At 46.3% G+C, this 12,131-nt stretch overlaps 1 protein-coding gene across 2 annotated transcripts in view; it reads right to left on the bottom strand.

Moving 5' to 3' along the window:
* Nucleotides 1-12,131, bottom strand: part of rasgef1ba (RasGEF domain family, member 1Ba) — a 70,335-nt gene that overhangs the window by 20,825 nt on the left and 37,379 nt on the right. For both annotated transcript variants that reach the window (XM_036936503.2, XM_090191249.1), the window contains exons 6-9: nt 10,625-10,699; nt 6,522-6,617; nt 6,099-6,204; nt 2,796-2,875 (exon numbers count right to left, since the gene is read on the bottom strand). In XM_036936503.2, coding sequence (XP_036792398.2) covers nt 2,796-2,875; nt 6,099-6,204; nt 6,522-6,617; nt 10,625-10,699 — 357 coding nt within the window. The remainder of the gene's footprint in view (nt 1-2,795; nt 2,876-6,098; nt 6,205-6,521; nt 6,618-10,624; nt 10,700-12,131) is intronic.

The raw sequence follows: 12,131 nt of genomic DNA, 5'->3' as shown, positions 1-12,131 counted from the left end.
CTCTCGGAGGACCTGAGCCCTAGGACCATGCCCCAGGAATACCTGACATGATGACTCCTTGCTGTCCCCAGTCCACCTGACTGTGCTGCTGCTCCAGTTTCAACTATTCTGCCTTATTATTATTCGACCATGCTGGTCATTTATGAACATTTGAACATCTTGACCATGTTTTGTTATAATCTCCACCCGGCACAGCCAGAAGAGGACTGGCCACCCCACATAGCCTGGTTCCTCTCTAGGTTTCTTCCTAGGTTTTGGCCTTTCTAGGGAGTTTTTCCTAGCCACCGTGCTTCTTCACCTGCATTGCTTGCTGTTTGGGGTTTTAGGCTGGGTTTCTGTACAGCACTTTGAGATATCAGCTGATGTACGAAGGGCTATATAAAATAAATTTGATTGATTGATTGATTGATTGACTAGTAACCAGCAGGTAGCCTAGTGGTTAGAGTGTTGGACTAGTAACCAGCAGGTAGCCTAGTGGTTAGAGGGTTGGACTAGTAACCAGCAGGTAGCCTAGTGGTTAGAGGCAGGTAGCCTAGTGGTTAGAGTGTTGGACTAGTAACCAGCAGGTAGCCTAGTCGTTAGAGTGTTGGACTAGTAACCAGCAGGTAGCCTAGTGGTTAGAGTGTTGGACTAGTAACCAGCAGGTATCCTAGTGGTTAGAGTGTTGGACTAGTAACCAGCAGGTAGCCTAGTGGTTAGAGTGTTGGACTAGTAACCAGCAGGTATCCTAGTGGTTAGAGTGTTGGACTAGTAACCAGCAGGTAGTCTAGTGGTTAGAGTGTTGGACTAGTAACCAGCAGGTAGCCTAGTGGTTAGAGGCAGGTAGCCTAGTGGTTAGAGGCAGGTAGCCTAGTGGTTAGAGTGTTGGACTAGTAACCAGCAGGTAGCCTAGTGGTTAGAGCGTTGGACTAGTAACCAGCAGGTAGCCTAGTGGTTAGAGCGTTGGACTAGTAACCAGCAGGTAGCCTAGTGGTTAGAGCGTTGGACTAGTAACCAGCAGGTAGCCTAGTGGTTAGAGTGTTGGACTAGTAACCAGCAGGTAGCCTAGTGGTTAGAGCGTTGGACTAGTAACCAGCAGGTAGCCTAGTGGTTAGAGTGTTGGACTAGTAACCAGCAGGTAGCCTAGTGGTTAGTGTTGGACTAGTAACCAGCAGGTAGCCTAGTGGTTAGAGGCAGGTAGCCTAGTGGTTAGTGTTGGACTAGTAACCAGCAGGTAGCCTAGTGGTTAGAGCGTTGGACTAGTAACCAGCAGGTAGCCTAGTGGTTAGAGCGTTGGACTAGTAACCAGCAGGTAGCCTAGTGGTTAGAGCGTTGGACTAGTAACCAGCAGGTAGCCTAGTGGTTAGAGTGTTGGACTAGTAACTGTAAAGGTTGCATGATCGAATCCCCGAGCTGACAAGGTACAAATCTGTCGTTCTGCCCCCTGAACAAGGCAGTTAACTCACTGTTCCCCGGTAGGCCGTCATTGAAAAAAAGAATTTGTTCTTAACGGACTTGTTCAGTGTATATTGATTGCATCACTACTTTTGGTAAATGTAAACAAATGGTTTGGGTTCAAATATGGTGATTAGTTAGTTGTTGGCCAGGCTTTGGAGCGATGGTCTACCCTTCATACAGGAAAATCTGAACCCATCCACCTCACCACTCCCCTTTCATTGCATCTCGATGACTCAACCAATCACTCACAGTCACACATAAACCAACCCTGTCAAATCAACTGCAGGCACACATATGCAGCAAGACAGATGGAGCCATCAAACCAGTCTACCAGCACTCTGACCTCAATCAACACAGAGGGAGGACAATAACCTAACACCACAGCCACCAACATCACAGACAGAGAGAGACAGAGAGAAACAGAGAGAGAGAGACAGAGAGAGAGAGAGAGAGAGAGAGAGAGAGAGGACAGAGACAGAGAGAGACAGAGACAGAGAGAGAGGACAGAGACAGAGAGAGACAGAGAGAGAGAGAGAGACAGAGAGAGAGAAACAGAGAGAGAGAGACAGAGAGAGAGAGAGAGAGAGAGAGAGAGAGAGAGGACAGAGACAGAGAGAGACAGAGACAGAGAGAGAGGACAGAGACAGAGAGAGACAGAGAGAGAGAGAGAGAAAGAGAGAGAGGACAGAGACAGAGAGAGACAGAGAGAGAGAGAGAGACAGAGGACAGAGACAGAGAGAAACAAAGAGAGAGAGACAGAGAGAGAGAGACAGAGAGAGAGAGAGAGAGAGAGGACAGAGAGAGAGAGAGAGAGGACAGAGAGAGAGAGAGAGAGAGAGAGGACAGAGAGAGAGAGAGAGAGAGAGAGAGAGAGGACAGAGAAAATACAGAGACACAGAGTGAGAGAGAAGAGAAAGAGAGAGAGAAACCTGCTCCTTTGATGGCTCCTGGATTCCACTGGGGCCCAACCTGGTTTATCTCTTTAATCTCTGCTACTTCACATCTCCTGACTGGAAGGCCCCCTTCTATATCTGGTTCCTCCACAAACTCCCAGGGAGCTCAGTGTTATCTCAGCCCCAGGTAGAGCTCAATGTCTAGGGCTACCCATCCCCCAGGACCTGCCTCTTCCTCCTCCATCACCATGGAGCTACTTCCAACAGCTCAGAGGCAGTCCACTAGGCTTACAGGATAACATGGGAAGGTTAACTAAGCCCTAGCTGCCTTTTCATTTCTGTTGCTAGATTGTGTGATGCATGAGATCAAGTGCATGACACTACATGCAGCAAGTGACAATGAAAGTGTGTGTGTGTGTGTGTGTGTGTGTGTGTGTGTGTGTGTGTGTGTATACGTGCATATACCTCCAAGATGTCAAACTTGTCCGTCTTGATTTTGCTCCAGGTCTTCTTCAGTCGAGACACAGGACTCATGTTCATCCCAGCTGCAGAGAGCAAGATGGCCGACAAATTAGACAAACACTCTGCTTCCCATATGGTAATCACTCTGCTTCCCATATGGTAATCACTCTGCTTCCCGTATGGTAACCACTCTGCTTCCCATATGGTAATCACTCTGCTTCCCATATGGTAATCACTCTGCTTCCCATATGGTAATCACTCTGCTTCCCATTTGGTAATCACTCTGCTTCCCATATGATAATCACTCTGCTTCCCATATGATAATCATGGGACTGTGTGTGTCATGAAAGACATATATAGATCAAGAATCTTAAAGGCAAAACAGATCCTATATCAGCACTCTGAGATTCTTTGTAAATAATGTTAGACTATGATTTCTAGAGGGAACAACAAGGCCTTCTAAATGCTGTGAGAGAATGTTGGCAAGTCAGTCTCTGTAAACATGTCCAGTCTAATACACACACACGCTACACTACACACTACAATACACTACACACCACACACTACACTACACGCTACACTACACACTACAATACACTACACACCACACACTGCCCCACTACACACACTAACCGCAGCAGCCAGACAGAAAGAGACTAAGCCCATTTTCCCAGGGACTTGTTTGGTCTTTTCTTGTTAACCCTCCGCGGCTCCATCTCTAGGTCCCTGGAGACTCCTGGGAAAGAGGGGCTAAGGCTGGGACAGCTGGCTCTGACTCCCCTACAGTCCCCTCCCTCCCTCCATCCCTAACCTTTCCGCCTTCCCTTGGCATGCCCGCCAACACCTCCCTCTCTCCCTCCCTGGTCAGTGCTGAACATCGGTCTAATATGGGTGTTTGTGTAGGCCTGACCAGCTGCCCCTCCACCACCCCACCCCAGCCTTTAGGTCTGACCAACTGCCCCTCCACCACCCCACCCCAGCATTTAGGCCTGACCAACTGTCCCTCCACCACCCCTCCCCCTCCACCCCAGCATTTAGGCCTGACCAACTGCCCCTCCACCACCCCACCCCAGCATTTAGGTCTGACCAACTGCCCCTCCACCACCCCACCCCCTCCACCCCAGCATTTAGGCCTGACCAACTGCCCCTCCACCACCCCACCCCCTCCACCCCAGCATTTAGGCCTGACCAACTGCCCCTCCACCACCCCACCCCAGCATTTAGGCCTGACCAACTGCCCCTCCACCACCCCACCCCAGCATTTAGGCCTGACCAACTGCCCCTCCACCACCCCACCCCCTCATTTAGGCCTGACCAACTGCCCCTCCACCACCCCACCCCAGCATTTAGGCCTGACCAACTGCCCCTCCACCACCCCACCCCAGCATTTAGGTTTGACCAACTGCCCCTCCACCCCAGCATTTAGGCCTGACCAACTGCCCCTCCACCACCCCTCCCCCTCCACCCCAGCATTTAGGCCTGACCAACTGCCCCTCCACCACTCCACCCCAGCATTTAGGTCTAACCAACTGCCCCTCCACCACCCCACCCCAGCATTTAGGCCTGACCAACTGCCCCTCCACCACCCCTCCCCCTCCACCCCAGCATTTAGGCCTGACCAACTGCCCCTCCACCACCCCACCATTTAGGTCTGACCAACTGCCCCTCCACCACCCCACCCCCTCCACCCCAGCATTTAGGCCTGACCAACTGCCCCTCCACCACCCCACCCCCTCCACCCCAGCATTTAGGCCTGACCAACTGCCCCTCCACCACCCCACCCCAGCATTTAGGCCTGACCAACTGCCCCTCCACCACCCCACCCCAGCATTTAGGCCTGACCAACTGCCCCTCCACCACCCCACCCCAGCATTTAGGCCTGACCAACTGCCCCTCCCCCTCCACCCCAGCATTTAGGCCTGACCAACTGCCCCTCCACCACCCCACCCTCTCCACCCCAGCATTTAGGCCTGACCAACTGCCCCTCCACCACCCCACCCCAGCATTTAGGCCTGACCAACTGCCCCTCCACCACCCCACCCCAGCATTCAGGTCTGACCAACTGCCCCTCCACCACCCCTCCCCCTCCACCCCAGCATTTAGGCCTGACCAACTGCCCCTCCACCACCCCTTCCCCTCCACCCCAGCATTTAGGCCTGACCAACTGCCCCTCCACCACTCCACCCCAGCATTTAGGTCTGACCAACTGCCCCTCCACCACCCCACCCCAGCATTTAGGCCTGACCAACTGCCCCTCCCCCTCCACCCCAGCATTTAGGCCTGACCAACTGCCCCTCCACCACCCCACCCTCTCCACCCCAGCATTTAGGCCTGACCAACTGCCCCTCCACCACCCCACCCCAGCATTTAGGCCTGACCAACTGCCCCTCCACCACCCCACCCCAGCATTCAGGTCTGACCAACTGCCCCTCCACCACCCCTCCCCCTCCACCCCAGCATTTAGGCCTGACCAACTGCCCCTCCACCACCCCTTCCCCTCCACCCCAGCATTTAGGCCTGACCAACTGCCCCTCCACCACCCCTCCCCCTCCACCCCAGCCTTTAGGTCTGACCAACTTTTATCTAGTTGGTCAATAGAAGTTACTTGCATTTGGTATCTAGGTCTCTGAATTCTGGGTTCTTTAGCTGCCAATGGCTAAAGGTGTAGCCTATCATACAATGTGTCCATTGGCAGAGGCAGAATCTCTTACAATAGATTCATTTCTATTTATATAATTTTCATTTAGATAAAAATTTAGATTAACAAACAACATGACAATGATTTTGAGACGTATTATTATAAATTAAATTAAACTGTTCCAAGCCAATGTGTGCAAATGAAAATCATAATCGGCATGCAGATTGGTAGAAACTGTAAGACAAATTGTAAAAGTGGCACTCCCGCATGAAAAAGGTTTCCTTGCCCCTGGGCTAGAGTCACTCTGCTCAAGATGATCAATTAAAGTTGAACGTTCCCCTTCTCTACTCAGGTTAAGGACCATTTCTATGGTCAAATGGGTCACTTTTATAGGACAACTTCAGCACAAAATAAATAAATAAGCAACATTTGAAATACTTTTAAGGTGATGTCGTTTCGGGTTAGGAGTATTATATGGATTTGGAAGGTAAAAATCTTGCTGAACAACAAATTGCTTTTACTGATTAAATTTCCTGACTGTAGTCAACAAAAAAAAAGCCTTTTGTGTGTATAGCAAGTGAGCAAGAGGAGTGAATTGTGACAAGGGTGGGGGAGGGTGAAAAAAAACAAAAAAACAAATAGAAAACAACAACAACAACAACACTTACAGATAATGGCCATGAGGGAGTTGAAGTTGCCGATGTTGAAGCACTCCCGCGCCACGTCGATGAAGAACTCCATGACTCGCGCTCGCTGCTTCTTCTTCTTTACGGGCTGTCACATCAACAACAACAAGTCAACAACAACAACAAGTCAACAACAACAACAACAACAACAAGTCAACAACAAGTCAACAACAACAACAAGTCAACAACAACAACAAGTCAACAACAACAACAACAAGTCAACAACAACAAGTCAACAAGTCAACAACAACAACAAGTCAACAACAACAAGTCAACAACAACAACAAAAAGCGTAAAATAAACCCTCAGGTTAAAAAGTAAAAAGATACGTGACAATAACCAAGGTAACACTAGCTAAATTAGCTTAGCTGCAATAGGCTAAATGCTAGTTCACTAGCTACACACCATGCAGATCTCTGTGGCCACCATGAAGCTGAGTCTGTTGAACCACTCTACATACGCCTCCAGGTTGCTAGTCTTCTTGTGATCGCTGAAACAGCTCTGTGGAGATAAACACAGCCATTTCATTAGCATTAAGATGGCATAGATAGCTTAACATTTAATTAGCATTAACAACAATAGCATTTCATTAGCAATACTTACCTTATTTTTTTTTTTCCATTTTAGGTATTTTTGCCAACAACAAAATGAGTAAAACAGTTCAACATTCTGTCATTTTATTTCAAGCGTGAACCTAGATCCTCAGATGGGTGTATAGGCTTTATAGTTGTTTTCGTAGTTAGACTATTAATGCAGACTTGGCACTATGCTCTGAGTCACACCATCAGGGTGTCAGCTAGCTAGCTATTCACATTATTGAGCAGAGCTGTGATGAGGATTTCTCTCTGATTCTGATACCAAACATTCCTTCAGCCTTCACGTAGCTCTCTCCACAGTGGTCCCCCCACACCCCCACACCCTCACACATTAACACACACACATACCCCATCCCCAACCCTTTGGAAGTGGATGTAGAGGTATAGCCCAAGGCACAATAGAAGGAGCACTAACCTCCCCCCGTCCCCCCAAAGTCTCTTTGTTGCCTAGCAGCAAAAACACTGGTGAGTAGACACACACAAGCTCCACGCAGCCTCCCAAAACTCTTGGGTTCTGTAGCTGAGTGGTTGCTAGGCAATACGGCCCAAGCATTCTATGCCCTCCAGACAGACAGAAGAGGAAGAGGGACAACACATACTTGGGTCTACCTTATAGCGATCGCTAGCTTCTAGTCCTACAAAACGGAAATGACTTATAATTTTCTACCTCTGGTTCGTTGGACATCGCTATGGGGAAAAGAATGGGGTTTTGGGACATATGCCGAAAATAATTTCTGAGGTTAAAACAGGCTTATTAGTACAGATCTTATACTTTTTGTTCGATGAGATAATATAAGTTCAGTTAAAGTGTAACTGACAGCATTTTAGCCACATTAGAACACAACACATTTTTTCCCTTTTTTTTTTGAGAAGCGAGCAATTTTCGTTAATAAATTCATAAAACGTTTGGGAATTAAGTATATTTAAGTATATTTAAGGCATTTGTACAAATTCTACATCAATAAAGAGTCATTTTGGATGTCAGGGTTAAGGTTTTCTTCCTCCTCTTCCTCTGAAGAGGAGGTGTAGATCGGACCAAAATGCAGCGTGGTTATTATTAAACATCTTTAATAAAGATGATAACAAACAATACAAAAACAATAAACGTAACTTGAAAAACCAACACAACCTTATCTGGTGCAAACAAACACAGAGACAGGAACAATCACCCACCAAACACTCAAAGAATATGGCTGCCTAAATATGGTTCCCAATCAGAGACGACGATAAACACCTGCCTCTGATTGAGAACCACTCCAGGCAACCATAGACTTACCTAGACAACTCTACTATACCACAATCCCATAACCTACAAAACCCCAAGACAAAAACACACCGCATAAATAACCCATGTCACATGGCCTGGCCTGACCAAAATAATAAAGAAAACACAAAATACTAAGACCAGGGCGTGACAGTCAGGGAAAATGTATGGAGTAAAAAGTACATTATTGTCTTTGGAAATGTAGTGGAGTAAAAGTTGTCCAATATATAAATAGTAAAGTAAAGTACAGATACACCAAAAAATGTATTATGTAGTACTTATGTAGTACTTATGTAGTACTTATGTAGTACTTATGTAGTACTTATGTAGTACTTTAAAGTATTTTCACTTAAGTACTATACACCACTGCTGCCCCCCCCCCCCCCCCCCATGATCGATGCCAAATACATTTGATTGACAGCTAAGAGATATGCCAACTGTGGAATAACAGTCGTTCAAGTTCAGCATCGCTAGCTAGCAAAGCAATTCACATTTCTTGTTAGCTTTTTGGCTTGCTATGTAAATAGATACGCTAGACCAGGGTTGTCAAACTCAATCAGTGCATGGGCCATATCGAAAGAACAACGAATTCGCAGGTCAGACGTTGGCAATTTGTTGTTACAACAAAACGTGCAACTGCGACCAAAACTGTGCCAATATAATATATATATATATTATATCCTCCCAACACCAGCTTCGAGGGCATTATCACTTCTATACAACAGGATTACCAACATAATCAAATAATGATTGACCTATTTTCATTCAACTTTATTTGTAATTAATTAATTTATACTATTTCATCCTTCCACGAGATATAGTCGATAACAATTCTAGGGTTGCTACCCAGGCCGGCTGGTCGTTCGTTCTATTGGTTTGGTTGACTCAGTCGTTCAGTCTTTTTGGTTCTGTATCTATGGGCGCGACCCAGTCGTTCAGTCTTTTTGGTTCTGTATCTATGGGCGCGACTCAGTCGTTCAGTCTTTTTGGTTCTGTATCTATGGGCGCGACCCAGTCGTTCAGTCTTTTTGGTTCTGTATCTATGGGCGCGACCCAGTCGTTCAGTCTTTTTGGTTCTGTATCTATGGGCGCGACCCAGTCGTTCAGTCTTTTTGGTTCTGTATCTATGGACGCGACTCAGTCGTTCAGTCTTTTTGGTTCTGTATCTATGGACGCGACTCAGTCGTTCAGTCTTTGTGTTCTGTATCTATGGACGCGACTCAGTCGTTCAGTCTTTTTGGTTCTGTATCTATGGACGCGACCCAGTCGTTCAGTCTTTTTGGTTCTGTATCTATGGACGCGACCCAGTCGTTCAGTCTTTTTGGTTCTGTATCTATGGATGCGACTCAGTCGTTCAGTCTTTTTGGTTCTGTATCTATGGGCGCGACCCAGTCGTTCAGTCTTTTTGGTTCTGTATCTATGGATGCGATCCAGTCTGGCTGGCAGCGTTCTTATCCCTTGCTTGCTAGCTAGCCAACTAACGCTAATTTACAGTCAGGTCAAACAGCGTAGCCAGAATAACAGAAATGTAGCTTCATTTGCATTTATTTAAGCTGTTTTCTAGTGACATCTATTTGAATTCATTCATAACAATGAGCTAATAATGAGCATTGTCACCTGGCATAGAAACTGTACTTTCTCGTCAGGACACTGTTGTTCAGAGGAGCTAGCCAACAACACAGCTAACACAATCACTTCAAACTGAAGCTGGAAAGACTTCAAGAGACTGTAAACTACCTGCATTTTGTTTCAATTTACTTTGTTTTTTTCCATTGACATTTCTCTATACATGTCAATAAAAATGATGCTGATTCGTGATTTCGATTGGCTGAGAAAGGCTGCGTGTCTGTCTTGTCTCGACCCCTACACGTTCATTACTATGGGGCAGCTGGAGATGGAATTACAATTTTGGAACAATGTTGCAAATGTCACAGAGACAGACAGCAAGGTTTATATAAATTTCCAATGTTGAAAACCAATTGCTCGTCTAAAATAAATGTGAGATAATGTCTAGATGCTTTTTATAGTGGAGATCAAGTTTATAAATTGCCTGGCTGGGCTGTTGAGACATTGGATTGCGCAGTCAGATGGAACAGAGTAAATAGGCATTTCAACGCTTTAGCCGGTGGTAGCATAGAATAGACACCAGGTGGAATGCGGTTTTAACCAATCGCCTTCTAGGATTAGACCCACCCGTTGTATAATGTATAACAACACACGGTGATAGCCAACTGTAGCCTGTTGCATAACATACCAGTGACCTATTGAGGACAATACTGTCACGAGTCCGACCGAGGGTGGTTCCCCTTCCCGGGCGGGTGGCGCTCGGCGGTCGTCGTCACCGGCCTATTAGCTGCCACTGATTGTTTTTCCTCCCGCTCCTTGTATGTTTATTGGTAGCACCTGTTTATGTTTAATTAGTTTGTCTTTATTAGACAGCCGGGCCCGCCTGGTTGCTGTGCGGGATTATTTCAGTGTAACCTTCGGCTCTGTTGTAGAGGTACGTGTTAGTGCCTGGTCGTGATTGTTTCCGTTGTACATTTTGATTCCCTGTGTTTGGCGTTGGTGCTATCAAAGACGCACAGCATTGCACTCTCTGTCTCCTGCGTTTGACTCCACACCCACGACACCCGGAGCATTACACATACCTTATCATTATCAAGAGGGTCTTTCTTCTCAAACGCCTGGATGAATTCCTCTGGTCCGATGTAACTCAGTCTCTCCTGAAAAGGAAAAAGGAAGTCAATAAATTCCATCTGTCTGCGTTTCGAAAGACAGACATATTTATATATTGTCAGTTCAAGAAAGTTAATAAATGTTTTGTCACTATTGACTGTTTTACTGTTTTTAAAAAGCATAGAGATACACTGAAGAAAGGAGAGAGCAGATTGTCTCCTAAGAGCAGATTGTCTCCTAAGAGCAGATTGTCTCCTAAGACCAGACTGTCTCCTAAGACCAGACTGTCTCCTAAGAGCAGATTGTCTCCTAAGAGCAGACTGTCTCCTAAGACCAGACTGTCTCCTAAGAGCAGATTGTCTCTCCTAAGAGAAGATTGTCTCTCCTAAGAGCAGATTGTCTCCTAAGAGCAGACTGTCTCCTAAGAACAGATTGTCTCCTAAGAGCAGATTGTCTCCTAAGAGCAGATTGTCTCCTAAGACCAGACTGTCTCCTAAGAGCAGACTGTCTCCTAAGAGCAGATTGTCTCCTAAGAGAAGATTGTCTCTCCTAAGAGCAGACTGTCTCCTAAGAGCAGATTGTCTCCTAAGAGCAGACTGTCTCTTAAGACCAGACTGTCTCCTAAGACCAGACTGTCTCCTAAGACCAGACTGTCTCCTAAGAGCAGATTGTCTCCTAAGAGCAGACTGTCTCCTAAGACCAGACTGTCTCCTAAGAGCAGACTGTCTCCTAAGAGAAGATTGTCTCTCCTAAGAGCAGATTGTCTCCTAAGAGCAGATTGTCTCCTAAGAGCAGATTGTCTACTAAGAGCAGACTGTCTCCTAAGAGCAGACTGTCTCCTAAGAGCAGATTGTCTCCTAAGAGCAGACTGTCTCCTAAGAGCAGACTGTCTCCTAAGAGCAGATTGTCTCCTAAGAGCAGACTGTCTCCTAAGCATTTCACTGTATGGTCTAGTACACCTGTTGTATTCGGTACATGTGACTAATAACATTTTATTTGAGTTGCCATGGTGAAGGGACCTATAAATATCATCAGACATTTACCATTCACAGTATAAATAGCGAGTAGATTATATATATATACAGTGCCTTGCGAAAGTATTCGGCCCCCTTGAACTTTGCGACCTTTTGCCACATTTCAGGCTTCAAACATAAAGATATAAAACTGTATTTTTTTGTGAAGAATCAACAACAAGTGGGACACAATCATGAAGTGGAACGACATTTATTGGATATTTCAAACTTTTTTAACAAATCAAAAACTGAAAAATTGGGCGTGCAAAATTATTCAGCCCCCTTAAGTTAATACTTTGTAGCGCCACCTTTTGCTGCGATTACAGCTGTAAGTCGCTTGGGGTATGTCTCTATCAGTTTTGCACATCGAGAGACTGACATTTTTTCCCATTCCTCCTTGCAAAACAGCTCGAGCTCAGTGAGGTTGGATGGAGAGCGTTTGTGAACAGCAGTTTTCAGTTCTTTC

The sequence above is a fragment of the Oncorhynchus mykiss genome, chromosome 11, assembly GCF_057628025.1.
Source record: "Oncorhynchus mykiss isolate SJ-2025 chromosome 11, ASM5762802v1, whole genome shotgun sequence".
Classification (NCBI taxonomy): Eukaryota; Metazoa; Chordata; class Actinopteri; order Salmoniformes; family Salmonidae; genus Oncorhynchus; species Oncorhynchus mykiss.
Note: the sequence above shows the minus strand (reverse complement) of the source record. Positions and strands in the feature narration are given on the sequence as shown.